This window comes from Malaclemys terrapin, chromosome 7 (assembly GCF_027887155.1).
Source record: "Malaclemys terrapin pileata isolate rMalTer1 chromosome 7, rMalTer1.hap1, whole genome shotgun sequence".
Classification (NCBI taxonomy): Eukaryota; Metazoa; Chordata; order Testudines; family Emydidae; genus Malaclemys; species Malaclemys terrapin.
The window spans coordinates 29,293,304-29,316,419 of record NC_071511.1 but is presented as its reverse complement, the minus strand read 5'-3'; the positions used below and the strand labels follow the sequence as shown (position 1 = coordinate 29,316,419).

The following is a 23,116-nucleotide window of genomic DNA, read 5'->3' as shown; positions in this document are numbered from 1 at the left end:
GATGGGGGAGGATGGGCCAAACCCTGACAGCATTGACCGGGGAGACCCCCTGCACTGAATCCCCCCTCAGGTGGCACAGGCTCCACCCCACAACCCAGCACAGACACACACCCCATCTGACACAGACCCTCTAGCAGAGATTCCCCCTCATCACCCGCCTGCCCCTGTAGAGAGGCAGAAGGCCGCATGGATGTTTGTGTGTGAACATATATGGAGCCAGGCAATTAAATGTCCTGCCACCTGGTTATGGTTTTCTAAAGTCAGCCCCCTTGTGCACACAGCCACACCACTGTCTCTTGCATGCACACTCCCTTTTCTGTCACATTCACACACACAGACACCCCTCCTTCTCACACTCACCTCTCCCTCATCTCTCTTTCATCCCTTCTCTGTCACACACACACCCCCCATCCCTGTCTCTATCGCTCACTCCCCCCCTTAGGACACACTCTCTCATACACACATTCCTCTCACCAGCCTCCCCCACCCTTTGTCTCTCTCTCTCCTCATACCCCATTGTCTCTCTCACACACCCTCTCACACACTCACTCATACACACACTTCTCTCCCAGCCTCTCTCTCACACAGACTCAAACACCCCCCCACCCATCTCACACACCTCCTTTGTCTCACACACACCCCTACCTCCTCTCACCCACCCTTTGTCTCACACACTCTCACACCCCCTCCCTCTGTCTCTTGCACACTCACATCCTCCTTGTCTCTTTCACCCCCCCAAAACACTCACCATTGTCTCTCTCACACATACACCTTGCTCTGTGTTTCACACACCATTGTCATCATCTGTGCCTCACACCCTCTGTGTCACACTCACAGACCCCTCCCTGTCTCACACAGACTACACCTCCGTGTCTCACACCATCCATTGTCTCTGTCTTATGCCCTTCCTGTCTCACACTCCTACCCCTTCCTACTCACACCTATCCTCTGTCTCACACACTCACACCCCTCCCTGTCTCACACCCCATCTCACTCATACTCACAACCATCCCTCTCTCACACACTCACCCCCTCCCTGTCTCACACCACCTCTCTCTGTCTCACACACTCACCCCCTCCCTGTCTCACACCCCCTCTGTCTGTCTCACTCACACTCACCTCTCCCTGTCTCACACACACTACACCTCCGTGTCTCACGCATGCACACCATCCATTGTCTCTGGCTCACGTCCTCCCTGTCTCACATTCATAGCCCCTCACCCTCACCGCTCCCACTCCCCCTCACCCCTCCCTGTCTCACACTCACACCCCTCTCTCTGCCACACTCACACGCGGTTGCGCTTGCGCCCCGGCTCCTCCTCCCGGCTTGTTGCGAGCGGGGCCGGGGCTGCCAGTCGCGGCGGAGCCGGTCGAGAACCGGAGCGGGGAGCTGAGCGGAACTGAGGCGGGTCCCAGAGCGATGGGGGCCCGGGCTCCCCAGCGCTCCTAGGCGGGCGGGTCCCCCCGATTCCCCACGGCGGCGCCCCGAGCTCATGGGCGGCCGCACGGGCTGAGACCCCCCGCCGGACGGGCTCGGAGGGACCCAGGCGTCCTGGCACCATGGCGTTCACCTTCGCCGCCTTCTGCTACATGCTCACCCTGGTGCTGTGCGCCTCGCTCATCTTCTTCGTCATCTGGCATGTGAGTGCGGGGTGGGGGGTGGGGGGTCGGGATGGGGGTTCGGTGCTGGGGGGGGGTCGGGATAGGGGGATCCGGGCTGTGGGATGGGCGTGCTGGGAGGCTGCCCGTGTCCCTGTCAGGCCGCCTCCTCTCCCAGCCAGACCCCCCGGAGATCGGTCCAAGGGGGGCAGTCACCCCATTCGTTCTGCCCCGTTTCTGGGGTTCGGGCTTGTCTCGCTATTTGCTCCCCCCACCCCCGCGTCTCTCGGTCCCCGCTGACAGGCAGTGCCTGAGTCTCTGCTTAGCGAGAATCGTGAATAATTCTGCAATGAAAGAGAGACAGACAATTCCCCTCTGCCCCCCATCATCCCCACCCCCCAACACCGCACCAGCCCCAGTTCCCATCACTCCCCATCGCCAGGCTCCCCTTCTCACCACCCCCCTTGGCCCTGCGCCCTGGCAGTCAGGTACCAGTTTGCGGGGTGCTCCCCAGCCCGGGCTGTGGGAGGCGTTGGGCAGGACCGGGGCTCCCGTCAGTCCGTGTGTGTGTGTGTGTGTGTGTGGTGTGTGCGCGCGCGCGATGGTGGTGGTGGTGTTATGGAGCCGACGTAGCTAGGAAACCCACGGTGTGGGGGGGGGGCTCTGTCTGCGCTGCCCCCCAGAACCCCCTAGCCCCCCCTCTGTCGTGGCTCCCCACTGTGTCCCAGCTCCCCCGGGTCTCCCCAACTGCCTCCCATCCTCCTCCCGGCCGGATCTTCCCCAAACAGCCCCTTCCGCAGTCAGATCCCTCTCTCCCAACACCCTCCCGTGCAGGATCCCCCCTGCCCCCAGCCAAATCCCCCGTGGCTCCCCCAAATTCCCCTCCGCTGGATCGCTCCCCACCCTTTGTTCCAGGGCTGCTGCATATCCCGGGCTCCCCGCGATGTAGCCCCCCTTCTCTCTCAGCCGTAGCTAGGGAACCTGGCGCTGGTTGCCATGGGAACTACATCTGTTTACAAGATGGGCTCTGGGTATCAATAACTGGGTGGTGGGTTTAACTTCTCTGGTTCTGGGAGGGAGGTCTCCCCATCGCTCCCCTTGCTAGCCCTGCACCCCCAGCTCCGCCAGTGCCCCTCAGCCCTGCCTTGCAACCCCCCTCCTACCCTAGCCTCTGTGCCCCTCAGTCCCCACCCGCAGCCCCCTGCTATTCCAGCCTGGGATCCCCCACACGGACACTGGTCTGGCTTGGCTTTCCACTGCATAGAGACAGCCTGGGCCTGCCTCTCCTGTATCCCAGATCACTGCCTCATCATCTCTGCCCCCTCCCCATGGGCATCACAGCACAGCTGTTCCATCCCCCTCCTTGCCCACCCCCCACCCCCAGAGTACCCAACTACTTTGGCACCTGCCCCTGCCATGGGAGGCCTCCAACCACAGCTGTCTGGGGCAATGATCTTTGCAATAGTCGAGGATGAAAATGTGGTTGTGGGTGTTGGGAGTGAGGGGCACCAGCAGGGCTGTGAGGTGGGGAAGCCCAGGGCTGGGATAGCAGGGGGCTATGGGACAGGAGTGAGGGGCACCAGCAGTGTTTGGGGTATAGGATGCATTTGAAACAGGGACCATTCCTGACCCCTGGCCAGAGGGGTCTGTCCTGGCAGCAACGATCCAGGGGGACCTGGGAACTGCAGGCTATTTCCTCCCCTGGTGCTGAGATGCAGCCACCTCTGGGGTGGGGCACAGGGGCTGTTTATACAGCAATCCCTTGCCTGGCACTGAGCTGCAGCTGCCTCTGGGGGGTGTGATAACAGGACAGGGTCACACAATAGTTTAGGCCATGAAGTGAAGCAGAATCCTGTCTGTCTGAAGAGTGCCCTAGGAGGACACAGGAGTAGGGCTGGGTGTGACCTGCATTTCCCGTTTCATGGCAAATTCCACAAATTCAACATTTTTTCTGGAACAGAAGCAAAATATTTTGAAATTTCCCACAAAAAGAAACGCCCCCCCCCCAGGCATTTGGGGTTAATGGAAGCGTCTGGTTCCCATTTCGACCTTTTCCAACTTTTAATCTTATTCTAGTTAAAAATCGATGAATTTTGTTCTGAAAAGTCATTTCAAAACCAACTGCCAAACCTTTTCATTCCAAAACCGTGCAAACAGGACAGTTGGGTTTGGACAGAAATGGTATTTTTATCAAGAAACAGTCAGAGGAAAAATTTCAGCTCTAGTCAGAAGCAAAAGGGAATGTACCAAACAGAATGTGAGCAGAGCCCCTGATGTAAGGATTTTGTCCTGCCCGCTCCCTCCAGCACAGCTCCCCCTGCTGAGCCCCCCACCCTGCTCCCTGCAGCACAGCGCCCCCTGCTGAGCCCCCCACCCTGCTCCCTGCAGCACAGCGCCCCCTGCTGAGCCCCTCGCTCTGCTCTCTGCAGCACAGCGCCCCCTGCTGAGCCCCCCACCCTGCTCCCTGCAGCACAGCGCCCCCTGCTGAGCCCCTCGCTCTGCTCCCTGCAGCACAGCGCCCCCTGCTGAGCCCCCCACCCTGCCCTGCTCCCTGCAGCACAGCGCCCCCTGCTGAGCCCCCCACCCTGCTCCCTGCAGCACAGCGCCCCCTGCTGAGCCCCTCGCTCTGCTCTCTGCGGCACAGCGCCCCCTGCTGAGCCCCCCACCCTGCTCCCTGCAGCACAGCGCCCCCTGCTGAGCCCCCCACCCTGCTCCCTGCAGCACAGCACCCCCTGCTGAGCCCCCCACCCTGCTCCCTGCAGCACAGCGCCCCCTGCTGAGCCCCTCGCTCTGCTCCCTCCAGCACAGCGCCCCCTGCTGAGCCCCCCACCCTGCCCTGCTCCCTGCAGCACAGCGCCCCCTGCTGAGCCCCCCGCCCTGCCCTGCTCCCTGCAGCACAGCGCCCCCTGCTGAGCCCCCCGCCCTGCCCTGCTCCCTGCAGCACAGCGCCCCCTGCTGAGCCCCCCGCCCTGCCCTGCTCCCTGCAGCACAGCGCCCCCTGCTGAGCCCCCCGCCCTGCCCTGCTCCCTGCAGCACAGCGCCCCCTGCTGAGCCCCCGCCCTGCCCTGCTCCCTGCAGCACAGCGCCCCCTGCTGAGCCCCCCGCCCTGCCCTGCTCCCTGCAGCACAGCGCCCCCTGCTGAGCCCCCGCCCTGCCCTGCTCCCTGCAGCACAGCGCCCCCTGCTGAGCCCCTCGCTCTGCTCTCTGCGGCACAGCGCCCCCTGCTGAGCCCCCCACTCTGCCCTGCTCCCTGCAGCACAGCACCCCCTGCTGTGCCCCTCGCTCTGCTCCCTGCAGCACAGCGCCCCCTGCTGCACCCCTCGCTCTGCTCCCTGCAGCACAGCGCCCCCTGCTGCGCCCCTCGCTCTGCTCCCTGCAGCACAGCGCCCCCTGCTGAGCCCCCCGCCCTGCCCTGCTCCCTGCAGCACAGCGCCCCCTGCTGAGCCCCCCGCCCTGCCCTGCTCCCTGCAGCACAGCGCCCCCTGCTGAGCCCCCCGCCCCGCTCCCTGCAGCACAGCGCCCCCTGCTGAGCCCCCCACCCTGCTCTCTGCGGCACAGCGCCCCCTGCTGAGCCCCTCGCTCTGCTCCCTGCAGCACAGCGCCCCCTGCTGAGCCCCCCGCCCTGCCCTGCTCCCTGCAGCACAGCGCCCCCTGCTGAGCCCCTCGCTCTGCCCTGCTCCCCATGGCACAGCACTGCAGTGGGGTCAGTAATGACTGCAAGGAGGGAGTGCCCCCTATTGAGCCCCCCGCTCTGCTCCCTGCAGTACAGCGCCCCCTATTGAGGCCCACCCTGCAGCACAGCGGTGGAGGTTTTAGGGAGGGATGTGATGGGGGTTGAGCCCTGGGAGCAGCTATCCCAGATGGCTGTGGGGATGGAGGTACGGGTTGCTCCAGGCCTTGCTGGGCCCTGCGTCTAACCCCCCAGGGGTCCTGATAGTGAAGTTGTGTCACTGCCAGTGCTTAATTTGTGCCAGGGCTGAGCCCCGGCACTTTTAGGTGTGGCAGTTCATAGCCCCGCACCCTGGGCTTGCTGCATCAGTTATGAATGTAAAGAAATTGCTTGAGCCCAGCACCTCCTCTGTTACAAATTAAGCACTGGCCACTACCCCCTGCTCTCCCCGGCCATTAACACCCTCCTGTGCACTGCCCCAGGGCCACACAATGGCCCATCCAGCCCAGTATCCCCCAGAGGTGTGCTGAGGGGGAGCTCACTGTGGTGCACCCCCTTCCTTTCTGTGCTGGGGGTCAGGGGTTTGCATTGAACTCCAGTACCCCACAGCTAAGTGACCTTTCCTCCCTGAACATGTGGCACATCCCATAATACTTTGTGTGCTGAGGGGGGCCCTGCCCCATTCCCTTGCTACCCTCACTTGAGCACTTGGGAATCATAGATTCCCCTCCCCCCCAGCAGTGGAGGGTAAACTGAGGCAAGGGGGTCAAACAGCTTGCACAGTGGTATTCAGAGAATCTGCAGGGGAGACAGGAACAGAACCCAGTGGTACTGAGCCCCAGCCCAGGGCCTCCACTCCCCAGATAGGGCATGGCCCCTGAGGGGGCTTGGCTGCATGGGAGAGCCCACATGTGTCTGCACATTGCTTTGCTGGGTCTCCTCAACCAAGCTCCTAGCAGAGGTGGTCCCCCCACCCCCCGTGTAAGCCTCCCCATAGCAGTAAGCAGCCCTCTTGCCACCAGGGAGCGCAGGGGCTGAATGGTTCCCTGGACTCGAGACAGAGTGCTGGGGGATCCCTGTGTGGAAGGAGGGGCAGGGGCACTGGAACAATTTATACAATGGGGGTGCTGAGAGTCATTGAATCAAACTGTAACCCTGGATAGGATGGAAACCACTTCAAGTCAGGGGGTGTGGCAGCACCCCCAGCAGCCCTAGTTCCAGCACTTGTGGGGAAGGCGGGGAGCTCACCTAGCCAGGGCTCCTGTCTCAATAGGAATGAATTGCTCTGGCTGTCCCCTTATCCTGCCCTTCCCCAGGCTCAGAACCCAGGTGACTGGGATCAGGGGACCCAGGCAATTGGGAGACACAGGTGACTGGGATCGGGGGGACCCAGGTGATTGGGGGACTCAGGCGATCAGGGATTGTGGTCCCTGACCCCTCGGAGCAGCAGGGAAAGTTCCTCCAGTGCACTCCCCCCCCCTTGCTGGAAACCATCCCGTTGCCCCGGCGACCGGCTCCCAGGCGGCCAATGGCGGGCGGGTCTTGCACTGGTTTCTCGCTCTCCTGTTCTGGGCAGGTGCTGGGCGTGGGGGAAATGGAGGGGATGGAGTTCATAGCTGTGCAAAGCCAGTGCACCTCAATCCTGACCCACAGCCCCCCCACTCTGCCACACCTCAATCCCACCTGCAGCCCCACAGCTGTGCCAGTGCACCTCAATCCCGACCTGCAGCCCCCAGCTCTGCCGATGCCCCTCAATCCCAACCCACAGCCCTCCAGCTCTGCCAGTGCACCTCAATCCCGACTCACTGTCCCCCAGCTCTGCCACTGCCCCTCAATCCCAACCCGCAGCCCCCCAGCTCTGGCAGTGCCCTTCAGTCACAATCCAAAGCCCCCCAGCTCTGCCAGTGCTCCTCAATCCTGACCCACAGCCCCCCGTTCTGCCGGTGCCCCTCAATCCCAATCCCCTGCTATTCCAGCCCTGGGCTTCCCTCCCCTCCCCCCCAGCACACACTGACTCCTAATCTCCCCCACTGTGCCTGTCACCAATTTATGTTTGTCCCAGCACAAGCTGGAGTGTTGGACCCTGTCTAGGGCCTGGTGTGTGTGGCAAATTTGTAGGGTCTCAGCTTCATTCTGTGTGGGGCAGGCACCCAGCCACAGAGAGCAGCAGCTAAACGGCCCAGCCAGACACCTCGTTACCACATCCCTCATTTCCTGCTCCCCCAGCTGGCCTGGCAGGCTGTTCCTAGGGCTCAGGTTATGGGGGGAGGGTGCTGAAGCAGAATCCCTCCCCTGCCAGGCAGAGGAGCCGCGTGTGAGGGTTGCTAAGCAACCCCGACAGGCGCTTGTAGCCTTCATTGTTGCTTTGACAGGTACCAAGTGCAGCTCAGATCTGACTGTGACTGGAGAGGAGCCCAGGGCTGGGTTAGCAGGGGGCTGTGGGTTGGGATTGGGGGGCACCAGCAGAGCTATGGAGGATGGGGGAGAGCCCAGGGCTGGGTTAGCAGGGGGCTGCGGGTTGGGATTGGGGGGCACCAGCAGAGTTGTGGGGGTAGGGGAGAGTCCAGGGCTGGGTTAGCAGGTGGCTGTGGGTCAGGATTAGGGGCACCAGCAGAGCTGTGGGGGTCAGCAGAGGCCAGGGCTGGGTTAGCAGGGGGACCTGCTTTGAGCAGGGGGGTGTACCTGATGACCTCCTGAGGTACCTTCCAACCCTGATATTCTGTGATTCTGTGTGGGTCAGGATTGGGGGCACCAGCAAAGCTGAGGGGGAGAGCCCAGGGCTGGGTTAGCAGGGGACTGTGGGTCAGGCTTGGGGGCACCAGCAGAGCTGTGGAGGTCAGTGGAGCCCAGAGCTAGGCTAGCAGGGGAATGTGGGTCAGGATTGAAGGACACCAGCAGAGCAGAGCTGTGTGTCTCAGCCCATCACGTTGGTGGGTCTCTGCTCTGAGAGCACAGAAACTGGTGAAGGGAGTGGCTGCGGCTGGGGCGCATGTGAGGGAGCCAGGAAGCTCTGGGTGCTGGTTATTGGGCCTGAGCGTGATGGACCAGGTGGGGGAACGGGCAAACTCACGGGCGGGGGCTCTGGAAGGGGGAAGGGAATCCCCCAGACACACCTGCTGGAGACCACGGCAGCAGGACTGAGCTCAGGCTAGTGACAGAAATCTCCATTTGGGGAGGCCAGGAATGGGACATTTCCCCTCTGGGGGGGCATCGGCTCTGAGCCAGGTGGGGGGCTTGCTACAGGGACCGCCCCCCACTGTCTCACACCGGATCTCTCCCAGCCCCCGGAGGATGGGGAGGCGGAGGCTGAGTCACCCCATTTGGCTGGGGCTCTGGGGCTGGCTGTTCCGGAGCCGGCTGTGCTGGCAAGAGCCCAGGCAGAGCCATGTGGAGTCGGGGGAGGGAACTGGACCCCAGGGGAAGCTGGGTCCCTCCACATACTGCTGGGAGCTGACTTCCCTGGTAATGCTTGGGGGAGGATAGATCCAGCTCTTCAGTGGGCAGGTGAGTTCATGGGGGCTGGGAGCCAGGACGCCTGGGTTCCATCCCAGCTCTGTCAGGGGAGTAGGGTCTAGTGGTTAGAATGGGGGGGGGAGCTAGGAGCCAGGGTTCCAGGTTCCATCCCAGCTCTGTCAGGGGAGTGGGGTCTAGTGGTTAGAATGGGGGGGGGAGCTAGGAGCCAGGGTTCCAGGTTCCATCCCAGCTCTGTCAGGGGAGTGGGGTCTAGTAGTTAAAGCGGAGGGGCTGGGAGCCAGACTCCTGCTCTGATCATTGATATTTTTATTATTGATATGGAAGTGCAAAGTGGCTGAGACTGGTGAATTCCTGTCAGCTTTGTCAACTCTGTGGAGTTTATCAAGCAGTGACTGTTAACAGTAGGGTCCGTTTATTCCTCCCCACCTCCTGTATCCACGAGCCAGCCAGTCCCCTGGCCCTGGGGCTGGATTGGAGCCAGCGCCCCAGAGAGGGGAAGGCCCCATGTCCCATTCTCTGTTCTGGGGCCAGAGAGGAAGGGTGACAGAATGGGGAGTTGAGAAGGTGTGTGTGTGGGGAGGTATCTGGCTGAGTGCCCCAGTGGGTGGGACTGGCAGATGCACCTCTCTGGCTTCATCAGCCCGCAGTAGGGGTCGCCCTGTACAAATCAGCAGGATGGGGGTCTGATTTGCATATGTAAATAAGATTGTGTGGGTTGGGCCAGACACTGCACGGGTGATCATGTTCTCAGGCAGCCCCACCATGGGCTTGTGTGACCCCCTCTAGCCTGCTTCCCATGGGGGGGCCCCTCCTGGGAACTCCCTACCCTTCTCTCAATGAATGGCTGAGCCCCCATGGGAATGGGGGGATGGATCCCTGTATAAACAACCCCTGTACCCCACCCCAGAGGCAGCTGCATCTCAGCACTGGATGAGAGATCCCTGGATACACTGCCCTCCTGTCCCACCCCAGACTTAGCCGGGTCCCAGGGCTGGGCCGGGAGGATCTGTCTCTCTCTGCTGCTGTCTCTGACCCTGCTCTCCCCCCACAGATCATCGCTTTTGACGAGCTGCACACAGACTTCAAGAGTCCCATTGACCAGGGGAACCCGGCGCGGGCAGTAAGTCAATAGATGTGGTGGGAGAGGTGTGTCTGTCTCTGTGTCCGTCTGTCTCTGACCCTCTCCCTGACCCACTGCGCCCCCCCACCCCACCTTCACGATGTCACCCATGTCATTCCTATTTTTCTTAAATGTGGTGTCCACTCAACTGTCCTCTGCCATGCATGAGTGATGGTGACATGAGGGGTGCAGGGCTCCCAGACTCCTGGGTTCTATCCAAGCTCAGGGAGGGGAGGGGAGTCCAGTGAGTTAGAGTGGGGTGGGGCTGGCAGCCAGGACTCCTGGGTTCTCTCCCACTGGCTGTGCTACGCTGAAGTTTGTGTCACTCAAATGTTTTTTTTGGAAGGTCCCAAAGTTCCCATCAGCCCCTGGGGCAGGTCCCCCGGGGGTGTCAACATCACTCTGGGGCTGGGATTTCAAAGGGCTTCCACGGCTCGGCACCAACCCACCCCGTCCCCAGTGCCCCACTCCCTGCTTCTCTCCTCATCACACCCTGGCCCAACCCCACGGCTTGCTGCTTTTTAATCTCTCTTTGCCTAGTTTGATCCAGCTGCATCACTGCTGGTGCCCCTCCATCCCAACCCACATCCCCGCTAGCCCTGCCCTGGGCTCGCACTCAGCTCTGCCGATGCCCCTCACTCCTGACCTGCAGCAGCCCTGGGTCCTGTTCCCTCCAAGCTCATCAGTCCCAGCCCCCAATCCCCTGCTATCCCAGCAACCCCCATTCAGATGGGGGTCAAGGTGTGGGTGGGTTCTGGGTGCTGGCTGTGCTCAGGCATGGGGGTTGAGGAGCTGTAATTAAAGGTGCTGCTGACAGTCACTAACGACTGCCCCCCCCAGGGAGTTTGTGGGGGGAGGGGTGAATAGCACCCTGGGGCCTTGAGAGGGGAAGGGGCTTGCCATGGGTCAGTGAGTCAGGGGCAGACCTGAGGAAAAAACCCCACTCCTGCCCCAGAGCCAGGGATTAAACCCAGGAGTCCTGACTTTCCCTCTCCCTCTCCCTCCTGCTCAAACCCCCTACACCAGCGTTTCTCAACCCCGGGGGCCGAGACCCAAAATTGGGTCGCAGAATGTTCCAAAGGGTCGCATGGCAGCTCCTGTCCCAGGGGGCTGGCTGGGCTCTCCCTGCTCCATGCACTGCAATCTCTGGGGTCCCAGCACCACTCAGGTTTGGCCCAGCTGTCCAGATAGGCCAAATCTGAGTGACGGCCTGTAACCCCATGAGCCAGGTCACAACGCCACCCACCCACATTTGGTCCAGTCAGGGGGGCGGGGCCAAACCTGAGCAGCGCTGCAACCCCCAGAGGTTGCAATGCCTGGAACGGAGAGCCGAGCCCAGCCAGCATAGGAGCTGCTGCTGTGGGGTGAGTGCCGGGCAGTGCCCTCAGGATCCGACCGAAACCACCCCAAGGCCTCCACCCCCAGACTATTTAGTGAGTCACGACAGGCCATAAACATTTACAAATGGGTCCTGAGCCCAAAAAGGCTGAGAACCACTGCACTAGACCCCCTCCCCTCCCAGAGCGGGGGCTAGAACCCAGGTGTCCTGGTGGGTGGCGAGCCCTGTGTGCTGCCTGTGTGGCAGTTGCAGTAACAGAGTTGCTGGGAGAGGAATTCAGGTCACACTGCACTGTTTATATTTAGGGAAATGGAGTGGGAGCGATGGCCCCATGCAGCCCCTGGCTTGGGGGGGCGGGAGGCTGAGGTTGCTGGGATTGACTCTGCCCAGCCCAGGCACAGTGGAGGGGATAGTTGGGTCAGGCGGAGGAATAACTCCTCACAGGGCAAAGTGCTCCCTGTCTGCACAGCCCGGAGCCCTGGAGTCAACCACCTCGCACACAGCATCTGCCTGACTGATGGGAGACTGAGGCACAGATGGGGGCGGGACTGGATCAGGGTCATGCAATGAGTAGGGATGAGAAAGGGAAATAGAACCCAGGAGTCCTAGCTCCCAGTCCCACTGCTCTAATCCTAGACCCACTCTCACTCCAGATCTGGGGATAAAACCCAGATGTCCTGGTTCCCAGCCTCCCCTTCCCACTCTCACCCAAATTCTATTCATTGATATTTCAGTACTGGAGTAACCTCATTTCATATCTGATACCAGAATCCAGCCCCGACCCCAGTGCAGTCAGAGGTGACTCCGGATATACCCTGTGGGAGCTCACACCAGAATCTGGCCCCGACACCAGTGCAGTCCGGGGTGACTCTGGATACAACTTGTGGGAGATGACACCAACATTTAGTCCTGACCCCAGTGCAGTCAGGGGTGACTTTGGATACACTCTGTGAGAGCTGACACCAGAATCTGGCTCTGACCCCAAGTGCAGTCAGTGAGGGACTTTGGATTTACCTTGTGGGAGCTGACACCAGAATCCGGCCCTGATGTCAGTGCAGTCAGGGGTGACTCTGGATTTATCCCAGGTAACCATCATCAGACTCTGGCCCACACTCCATTGCAGTCAGATGGTGACTTTGGATTTACTCAGGCTCTCAGCTCAGAATCTGTCCCTAGCCCCATTGCACTTGGTGACTCTGGATCAGTGCTGAATGTGTGCCAGAGCGGAGCCCCCAGCACCTCTGGGCTTGCTGCATCTGGTATGAATGTGAAAAAATTGTGTGAGCCCCGGCACCTCTTTCATTACATAGTCAGCACTGCTCTGATTGACCGGGGGAAGCTGAGCTCAGAATCCAGCCCTTATCCCGTTGCTGTTGCTGGGTGACTGGATTTACCACAGGGGAACTGAGATCTGGGGGCCATTGGGGGCTGGTGGGGATGAGATGGGGGTGAAGGAGGAGGGGAGAGAAGGAGCTGGGAAATTGATGGGGGTGGGTTCCGGGGGATGACCTTGCTCAGGTGGGGGGTGGAGGTGTCACAGTGGAGTGAATTTGGGGGTCTGGCTGTGCTCAAGAGGGGGTGAGCAGGTGGGGGGGAATTTGCTGTGTGAGTCCTGTTTGTAAGTTTGCCTTTCATGTTACTGATCCAGCCAGGGTTTGGGGTTGACTGGGTGGCTAAAGGGCAGAGACACTGAGGTTTCAGTCCCCCCAGATGAAGCTCGAGTTGCTTCCTGTTCTCTGCAGGGTTGGTGGCAGTGTGGGGTGCCCAGGGCTGGATAGCAGGGGCTGCGGGTTTAAGGGGCTCTGACAGAGCTGTGCGGGGAGCCCAGGGCTGGATAGCAGGGGCTGCGGGTTTAAGGGGCTCTGACAGAGCTGTGCGGGGAGCCCAGGGCTGGATAGCAGGGGCTGCGGGTTTAAGGGGCTCTGACAGAGCTGTGCGGGGAGCCCAGGGCTGGATAGCAGGGGCTGCGGGTTTAAGGGGCTCTGACAGAGCTGTGCGGGGAGCCCAGGGCTGGATAGCAGGGGCTGCGGGTTTAAGGGGCTCTGACAGAGCTGTGCGGGGAGCCCAGGGCTGGATAGCAGGGGCTGCGGGTTTAAGGGGCTCTGACAGAGCTGTGCGGGGAGCCCAGGGCTGGATAGCAGGGGCTGCCGGTTTAAGGGGCTCTGACAGAGCTGTGCGGGGAGCCCAGGGCTGGATAGCAGGGGCTACGGGCTAGCACAGGGACACCAGCAGAGTGTCCAGGACTCCAGAGCTGGAATCCTCTCAGGCTGAGTCTCTGCTGGAAAAAGCTGCCATTTGAAGTCCCTGTTGCCTGGTCTCAGGGTTTGACTGTGACATTTGGTGTCTTAGGGTATGTCTATGCTACAACCAAACACCCGGGCTGGTCCATGTCAGTTGATTCGGGTTCATGGGGCTCCCTCCCTCCTTACGGGGTTCCAGAGCCCAGCTCCAGCCCCAGCCCATACATTGACACTGCAGTTGTATAGCCCCTCAGCCTGAGCATTGCCAGCCGGAGTCAGCTCGCATGGCCTAGCTATGTCTGTTTTATTGCAGTGTAGACATGCCTTTAAATCCCCAGCTCCCAGAGTCCTGGGATCTTCTGAGAATTGTGGCTTTCATATGTAAACCCCCCAGCAAGTTTCTCTCCCTTGTGAGGAGAAGCTGGGATCTGTTTCCTGGAGGCACCCTGCAGGTGCCAAGCCAATAAATACAAGCCCAGTGGCACATGATTTCAAAGTCAGTCTCATGGTTTTGGGGTCCCACTCGCCTTGGGGTTCATGCTGAAGAACTGGAAATGTAAATGGTCCCTTTCCCCTCATGGGAGCACAAGTGGAGCCACTTCTCTTGAGCTCTGTCTATGTAGGGTATACTATTTGTGTTTGTAGTTGTGCAAGGCTTAATGTCTGGTGTTTATGTGGGGTCTTGTCTATGTGTAGGGCTTAGTCTCACTGTTTATGTAGGATATTACAATATCCTTGACTTGTGTATTGTACAAGCCTTAACTAAGGACACACAATGTGTCAGACAATGATGTGAATGATGGAGCCTAAACCCTCTTTACGGCTTGGGAGGAAGGACGTGGGGCCCCAGAGGCCCTGGGATTTGGGCTCCACCTTCATTTTGGAGTTTCTGCAAACCCCAGCCCTATATAAGGGCAATGAGGTGTCTTTATGGCTACTTGCACCCCACCCCTGACCCCAGCTCCAGCAATACCCCAACACACAAAACTAATTCCCAGAGCAGGTATCCATGTACACCCTCCCCCACTAGACCTCATTCACCTCCCACAGCTGAGCATAGAACCCAGGAGTCCTGGCTCCCCTCCACCCCCACATCCTGCTCTAACCACAAGGTTCCTAGATTATAAAGCCAGAAGGGACAATTGTGATCATCTCTGTCCTCTAGTCTATTTAAAGCACTGGAGCAGGTTACTTGGGGAGGCAGCTGAATTCCCATCAGTGGAAGTTTTTAAGAACAGGTTAGACAAACACCTGGCAGGGGTAAGCCAGGTTTACTTGGTCCTGCCTCCCGCAGGTGGGTGGCCTAGATGACCGTGTTAGGTCCATTCCAGCCCTACATTGCTATGATTATATAACACAGGGTATAGGACTTCTATGAATTAATCCCTGGTTGCACTAGACTAGAGCAGATCTGAGGGCCGCCCAGAGGATTCAGGGGGCCTGGGGCGAAGCGGGGGAGCTTGTACTCACTGGGCGGCGCTCCGAGTCTGCAGAGGCGGCTTTTCAGCGGCGGGGGGCCCTTCAGTTGCTCCACGTCTTTGGCAGCACTGAAGGGCCCCCCACCGCCGAAATGCCGCCGAAGACCTGGACCGTCACCGGGTGAGGAAAGGGATTCTCGGCCAGGGCTCGTGGGGCCCCTGCGGGGCCTGGGGCAAATTGCCCCACTTGCCCCCCCCTCTGGGTGGCCCTGCAGATCTGTCAGAAAAACATCCCGTTTTGATTTAAACATCGCCAGTGATGGCAAATCCGCCACAGCTGTGGATAAATTGTTCCAACAGTTAATTACCTGCACTGTTAAAGATGTAGGTGTCCTGTCCCTAGTCTGAATTGGGCCAGCTTCAACTTCCAGCCCTTGGCTCTTGTTAGACCTTCGGCTGCTCTATTGCAGCTCCATTATCTAATTTCTGTTCCCCACGTAGGTGCTTCTAGCCTGTGATCAAGTCACCCCTTAGCCTTCTCTTTGTTAAACTAAACAGATCGAGCTCCTGGAATCTCTCACTCTGAGGCATGTTCTCTAAGTCTTTAGTCATTCTCGTGGCTCTTCTCTGAGCCCTCCAATTTATCAGTGTCCCTCTTGCACTGTGGGCACCAGGATTGGAGGCGGGATTCCAGCAGCGGCTGCATCAGCGCCACATACTGAGGTAACAGAACCTCCCTTCTCCTAGTCGAGATTCCCCTGTTTACACACCCCAGGATCGCATTCGCCCTTTTAGTCACAGCGTCGCACTTGGGAGCTTGTGTTCAGCTGATCATCCGCCATGAGCCCCAAGCCCTTGTCAGAGTTCCCTGTCCTGAAAGTATGGCCTGCGTTCTTTGTTCCTAGGGGTGTATGTTTACATTTGCCCATATTACAACATACATTGTTTGCTTGAGCCCAGCTTACTCAGGGAGCCAGATCGCTCTGTATCCGTGATCTAACTTCATTATTTATCACTCTCCCAATCTTTGTGTCATCTGCAAACTTTCTGTGATGATTTGATGTTTTCTTCCAGGTCACTGATAAAAATGTTAACTAGCGTAGGGCCAAGAGCAGCTCCTTTGGGACCCCAATAGAAACACTCCCATTCAATGATGATTCCCTGTGGACAGTTACGTTTTGCGACCTAGCACTTAACCAGCTTTACCCCATTTAATGTGTGTCATGCTGGGTTTGTGTTGTTCAAGGTTTCATATCACAATGTCATGCAGCATCACGTCAAATGCCTTACAGAAGTCTCAATATATTGCATCAGCTTTATTACCTCTGTCAACCTAACTTGGAATTTCATTGACAAATATACCAAATTAGTTGGACAGGAGCTATTTTCCATAAACCCACATTGATTGGCATTAATTATATCACATTCCTATACTTCTTTAGGAATTGGGTCCCATCATATCTGCTGCCCCATGTCTTGCCTGGGATTGATGTCAGGCTGACAAGCCTGTAATTACACAGGTCCATCCTTTGACCCTGTTTAAATATCGGCACAACATTAGTATTCTCCCAGTCCTCTAGAACAGGGCTTCTCAACCTTTTTCTTTCTGAGCCCCCCCCCCCCCCACACACCCCGCCAACATGATATAAAAAATCCACAGCCCACCTGGGCCATAACAACTGGTTTTCTGCATATAAGAGCCAGGGCCTGTGTTAGGGGTAGAAAGCTGGGCAATTGCCTGGAGCCCATGCCACAGCGAGCCCTGCACAGCTCAGGTGCTCAGGCTTTGGCTTCAGCCCCAGGTGGCAGGGCTCAGAGACCCAGGCTTCAGCCCCATGCAGTGGGGCTTTGGCTTTCTACCCTTGGCCCCAGCGAGTCTAATGCTGGCCCTGCTTGGAGGATCCCCGGAAACCTGCTCGCGCCCCCCCCCCCCAGGGGGCCTTGGTCCCCTGGTTGAGAACCTCTGTTCTAGAACGTCCCCAGTGCTCCAAAATGTATTGAAAAATCAACTCTAATGGTCCAGAGAGCACCTCGGTCAGCTCTTTTAATACATTTGGATGCAAGTTACAGGGCCTAGCTGATTAAGAAATGTCTTAACTTTAGTAGATGCTGTTTAACATCCTCCGGAATTACTATTGGAATAGAAAGTGTTTCATCACCACCATCATCATATAATATGAACACATTATCTGGCTTTTTCTCAAATACAGAACACAAATAGTTATTGAATACTTCTGCATTTCTACATTATTATTGACAATTTTGAAATTTCCATTTAGTAATGGACCAATGTTGTTTTGTTCTTAATATTCTTGAAAAAAAGTCCTTCTCATTGTACTTAACTCTGCTGGCCAAACATCACTCCTGGTGTCCTTTTGCTTCTCTTATTAATTTTCTACAATTCCTAGCTTCTGATTTATATTCGTGGCTATTGACTTCCCTTCTTTCCCATATCTATCTATCTATCTATCTATCTATCTATCTATCTATCTTGTTCATTTATTGTAATGAACTGCCCTCACTTCATCTCCAAGAGAGGTGGGTTCTTTCTTGATTGTGGCTTTTTAGGCTTCTATTAAAATGTTCTTAAACAATTCCTAATTATCATTCACATTTTTCTCATTAAATTCTGCCTCCCAGCTGACTTGGTTCCTTTTAGCTTTCAGCCTTGTGAAACTAGACCTTTTAAACATAAGTTAATATATTGCTAGTTTGGAGTTTATTCTGTTTATACATAACAAATGTGATCAAGTCATGATCACTTGCACCTAAGCAACAACAAATTTTTAGTTCTGTGCTCAATTCCTCTTTATCTGTCCAGATGAGGTCCAATATAGAATTCCCTCATGTTGGGTGCAACACTCTGAGCTAGGAAATTGTCATTTATAATTGCGATCTATAATATATAGAAATTCCAAAGATGTTTTAGCACTGACAGCAGGATGCCTCCAGCATATGTCACTCAGATTGAAGCCCCCATGATCCCACTGTTTATTCCCCCTCTACCCATTAAAAACAGCTGTGGAAGGAGCCAGGCATCCTGTTCCCTAGTGGATTTGGTGGCATGTAGAAGACACCATCTAGTAACCAATCTATTGTTTTATCTGTTAGGACATTGATCCATCAGCATTGTAGATCATTTGCTTCTGAGCTGTGGGTGACTCAGACACACATAATGCCATATTTGACACACCCCTTGCCTTTTTGCCCATTTGATCCTTCCTAAATAGGTTATAACCATTGATTTTTAACATTCCAACCCAACTCCCGTCCCAGAGCCAGGTATAGAACTCAGGAGTCCTGACTCCCAGCCCCGCCCACCAGGCTTGAACACCCCTCTCTGTTCCTGCCTCCCCCCCTTCTCTCAGCCCTCCCCTGTGCCAGCTCTCAATCTAATTCCCTGTTTCTTTCCCCCCTGCAGCGAGAGCGATTGAAAAACATTGAGCGGATTTGCTGCCTCCTGAGAAAGGTGCGTCCGTGTGTCCCTGTCCCTGCCTCACCTGTCTGTGTGTCCCCCGCATCCATGTGGCCCCATCCCTGCCCCTTATGTCTTAGTTCTTCCAGTCTCCAAAACAGTGAATGACCAGTTCTTGAACCCCCAACCTGGGAGCAACTGACAGCACCTGAACCCGCCATCCCCCTCAACTCCTGCACCTCGATGAACATCTGCACCTCCTCCCTATAGCCTCCTCACCTCTCCCCACTGCATCCTGAACCCCCCAACTCCAGCACTCCTCCCCTTCCTGGGCTTCCTGAACTTCCTCCCCACAGCCCCCCACACCTCTTCCCACAGCCTCCTGAACCCCCAAACCCTCTCCCATCTCCTGCCCCTCCTAGGCTCCCTGGACTTCAGCCCCACAGCCCCCCCACTTCTCCAAGAGCCTTCTGAATTCCCAACCCCCTCAGCTCCCTGCATCTCCTCCCCACAGCCTACCACATCTCTCCTCACAGCCTCGTCTGCTCACACCCCTTCCCCTCCTAGGCTCCCTGAAGCCTCCTCCCTGAAGCACCGCCTCCCTGAAGCCCCCAGCACCTCTCCCCATGGCCTCCTGATCCCCCAAGCCCCCTCCCACCCCTTCTCCTCCTAGGCTTCCTGCACCTCCTCCCCACAGCTGCCCCCCACCTCTCCCCACAGCCTTCTGAGCCCCCCTCACACCTCCTCCTTCTAGGCTCCTAGCATCTTCTCCCCACAGCCCCCTGAACCCTCACCCAGCCAGCCAGTCCCCACCTGCCTTAGGGCCAAATCAGAGCTGCCCCCAGGAAAGGCCCCATATCCTAATCCCTGCTACCCTGAGCCAGCCAGTTCCCCTGCCCTGGGGCCAGATGGGAGCTGGTGCCCCTGGGGAGGTGCTGTGTTGCTTTTGTCAGTTTCCCTGTTGTGTGTTGCTCTGCGTTCCCATTTGAGAATACGCCCCCCAACCCCCCATTGATTATTTATACCTGGCTGCTGGCAGGACAGGACATGGCCCCATCAAAGCCGCGGAATACTAATGGGGTGCCTGTGGGGAGCAAAGTGTGCTGAGGCGGCATCCACCCGCCATTGGTACTGGGAGCCAGGTAGTGTTGCCAATTTTGGTTGGACGTATTCCTGGAGGTTTCCTCACATGACATAATCTTTAATTACAGATTAATCTTAAATTCCTGGAGACTCCAGGACAATCCTGGAGGGCTGACAACCCTAGAGCCAGGACTCCTGGGTTCTATTTCCCCACTGACCAGGGCCTGCTCTCCCTTCCAGCTCGTGGTCCCTGAATACTCTATCCATGGGCTCTTCTGCCTCATGTTCCTGTGTGCAGCCGAGTGGGTCACCCTGGGCCTCAACATTCCTCTGCTCTTTTACCACCTCTGGAGGTGAGTGAGGTCTGTGCCCTGGGAGCCAGCCCTCCTCGAGAGGACAGCCTCTGGGGGCAGTGGGTTGGGATTGAAGGACATGGGGCAGGGGTACCCAGGACTGGGCTAGCAGGGGGACCAGCAGAGCCGTGGGCATGGCTGGGCTAGCAGGGGGACCGGCAGAGCCGTGGGCGTGGCTGGTCTAGCGGGGGGACCAGTAGAGCCGTGGGCGTGGCTGGCCTAGCGGGGGGACCAGTAGAGCCGTGGGCGTGGCTGGGCTAGGCGGGGAGAGTGGCAGAGCCATGGGCATGGCTGGGCTAGCAGCGGGGACCGGCAGAGCCGTGGGCGTGACTGGGCTAGCAGGGGGACCGGCAGAGCTGTGGGTGTGGCTGGGCTAGTGGGGGGACCGGCAGAGCCGTGGGCGTGGCTGGGCTAGCAGGGGGACCAGCAGAGCCGTGGGCATGACTGGGCTAGCAGGGGGACCGGTAGAGCTGTGGGTGTGGCTGGGCTAGGTGAGGGGACCGGCAGAGCCGTGGGCGTGACTGGGCTAGCAGGGGGACCGGCAGAGCCGTGGGCGAGGATGGGCTAGCAGGGGGACTGGCAGAGCTGTGGGGGTGGCTGGCCTAGCAGGGGGGACTGGCAGAACCGTGGGCGAGGATGGGCTAGGAGGGGGGGTCTTTCCTAAGTACTACAGGAGCCCCTTGCACGAGGAGTTTGGGAAGACAAAGACACTGTCTGAGCCCTGGCCTCGTTGCCCCCCAGGTACTTCCACCGCCCGGCAGACGGGTCCGAGGTGATGTACGATGCTGTCTCCATCATGAACGCCGACATCCTCAACTACTGCCAGAAGGAGTCGTGGTGCAAACTAGCCTTCTATCTGCTGTCCTTCTTCTACTACTTGTACAGGTAGCGCCCCAACACGGTTTCTGGGAATCCTTTCCAGGGACTGAGATGCAGCCTCCTCTGGAGTGGGGCACAGGGAGGTTATACAGGGATCCCTCACCCCATACTGAGGTACAGCTGTCTCTGGGGTGGGGTGCAGGTCTGTGTGCCTGGCGCTGAGACTCTGTTCCCCTCGCTCCTGACCTGCAGCTCTGTTATGCTGCAGCATTTCAGGGTGTCTCTTTCTCTTTCTCTCCCCAGTATGGTTTATACTTTGGTGAGTTTCTAAGAGGACTGAGTGGGGGCCCCACAATTATCTCAGTGGCTGCTCCCGGACTCCTGGGTTCACCCCCAACCAGCTGTTTCTAGGAGAGCTCAAGAGATGCTGGGAACACAGGGGGGCCCTGAAACTCCAACACCCCCACGGATTTGAGGCTCTGCCCCATCGCTGGACGACTCGCAGGATCAGACTTTGGGCCTCCCGGTATTAGGGCCGCCCCGCGTTTTGAGTGACTCACTAAACCCTGCTGCCCCTCATTTCTGCAGCGCCCATGAGGAGGGGAGCATCTCCTCCCAGATGTACCCTCCCCACCTGTGAGATGGGGGCCAGGGCAGGAGTGACCCCCCCCACCGCAGCTGGGACACTCCCCATTGCTACACCCCATTGTGAGCCTGTCTGTTGGGGGGCAGGGAGAGGGATGGGGCACCCTGCCCCACTGTTAAACCCATTTTAGGGTGCAGGGGAGCTGGGTACTGGGCACCCCTCCCCTGCAGTGTCATTATAATGTGGGGGTAGGGGCTCAGGGCTGATGTCCCCAACACAAGACCAGGAGGGTTATTCTGTTGGACATGTTTATGTCTAATCCAGGGGGTGTAACCCACAACCTAGGGAGCACAGCCCCTGGCCCCCCCACCCACCCCAGGGCAGGCCCAAACCCCACACATGCCAGGGCATGGCAGGGTATTTCTGTGTGTTTGTAGTGTTGAATTTGTTACCAGGAGTTATTGTCTGGAGTGGGGGTTGGGGGGGCCAGGGGGGGGCCAGGGGGTGCCTTAACTAGACCCCAGGGAGAAGGGGATCAAGGCTGAACAATGACACCCCCACCAGGTCACACACCCCCCTTGCAAATGTCAGGGCCCCTCTAACCTGCCTCCTCATTACCAAGTTTGGGGACGATTTGGGGGTGCACTCAAATTTGGGCTTTGAGCCCAGAAAATTGGGATGGGGTCCCTATGTTGGGGTGACCTGTTATCTTGCATGGGGAGTCCCTGAGCAGAGCACCCCGTTATCCCACATGGAGAGCTGTTCTGGGCTCAGTGCCGGTGGTGCTGGGGAGGAAACCCCTGGTCTTAGAGCGAGGGGATTCCACACCCCCACCCCCACCTCCACCTGGGGTCAGGCCCACACAGAAACGGACCCTGGTGCCAGAGCTGTCTACAGGTGTGGGGGGGAAATCGCTTCCCCTTGGTCCCCTCCCCTTCCCCTCCCACGGGGCATTTGTGTATAAAAGAAACATTGGATAAACAATCCTCAACTTTGTGGCTAAATAAAAACTTGCAAAAAAAAAAAAAAAGTGCCCCATTGACCTCCTGGTGTCTGTAAGTGGGCCATGGGCCATCAGGGAGCGCCGGCTCCAATCTGGCCACAGGGCGGAGAGGAGTGGGGGGGAGGCGCTTTCCACTCTTGGGGGCACCAGCTCCAATCCAGTCCCCTGCCACAGCGCTTCATTGCCCCCCTCCACAGCCACAGGCAAGGGGCTGAGCCTCCAAAGGCAGGCAGGCGGCACATTGCCGGGGCTGGGGAGGGGAGGGGCGTGCTCTGGCACTGCTGCTGTGGAGGCCAGTGAGGTGCTGGGCAGCCTGGTCCCACCAATCCTGCCTCCGGGGACATGTCTATGCTCCCAGCCCCCAGGGCACTGGGGAGCTGCTTTGCACTGCAACAGCCCAGAGGTCTCCAGGGGTGCCAACATTTTGGTTTAAAACTAAGGGCCTGTTTTCATGCCCCTCCCCCCCCAGATATTGTTATTATTTGAGGTCGCAGCATGTAGCAATAAGAAGCCGTACTCACCCCTCTCTACTTGCCAGGGGCATTGCTTGCTGCTTTTCGCAGCACTCAGCAACTCCAGAGCTGCTTGTACAGAGATGAAAAAATAAGGGATGTCCCTTGTAATAAGGGAGTGCTGGCAGCCCTGCTTCTGAGTCCCTTGCCACAGGGACCCCCAAAGCCTGCCAGGATGGGATGTGTGCCCTCACCCCAGGGCTGGGCACTGCTGTTGGGGATGTACGCAGCCCTTGAGCACCAGCGGGCACACACTCACTGTCTCAGCCCTTCAGCCCTTCTTGCCAGGCCAAACCCCTGCCCCCTACAACACCCCTCACAGGCTTCCCCCCCAACTAGCCTCATACACAGCCTGTATGACCCCCCCCCCCCACACACACAAACACGCGCCCCCCGCTGCGTACACACACACACCTGCCAGCAGTCACTCAGCTGTGGCTTGTGGCTGGGTCTGTCAGAACTGCCAGAGTCAAAGGGCCAACCCC

The 23,116-nt window shown here is 58.2% G+C and overlaps 1 protein-coding gene across 1 annotated transcript; it reads left to right on the top strand.

The window, feature by feature from the left end:
* Nucleotides 1-985: 985 nt before the first annotated feature.
* On the top strand, nucleotides 986-22,133 carry CNIH2 (cornichon family AMPA receptor auxiliary protein 2). The gene is made up of 6 exons (XM_054034928.1): nucleotides 986-1,641; nucleotides 9,795-9,863; nucleotides 18,282-18,329; nucleotides 19,599-19,711; nucleotides 20,453-20,596; nucleotides 20,834-22,133. The coding sequence occupies exons 1-6, from the start codon at nucleotides 1,561-1,563 to the stop codon at nucleotides 20,859-20,861; spliced, it is 483 nt and encodes a 160-aa protein (XP_053890903.1). The 5' UTR covers nucleotides 986-1,560; the 3' UTR covers nucleotides 20,862-22,133.
* Nucleotides 22,134-23,116: the final 983 nt, after the last annotated feature.

Excerpts from the sequence above, each read along its gene's own strand:
- CNIH2 (XM_054034928.1), top strand. The coding sequence starts at position 1,561 with ATGGCGTTCACCTTCGCCGCCTTCTGCTACATGCTCACCCTGGTGCTG. Across the intron at positions 1,642-9,794 it reads TCTTCTTCGTCATCTGGCAT|ATCATCGCTTTTGACGAGCT; the intron begins GTGAGTGCGGGG and ends CTCCCCCCACAG. Across the intron at positions 18,330-19,598 it reads TTTGCTGCCTCCTGAGAAAG|CTCGTGGTCCCTGAATACTC; the intron begins GTGCGTCCGTGT and ends TCTCCCTTCCAG.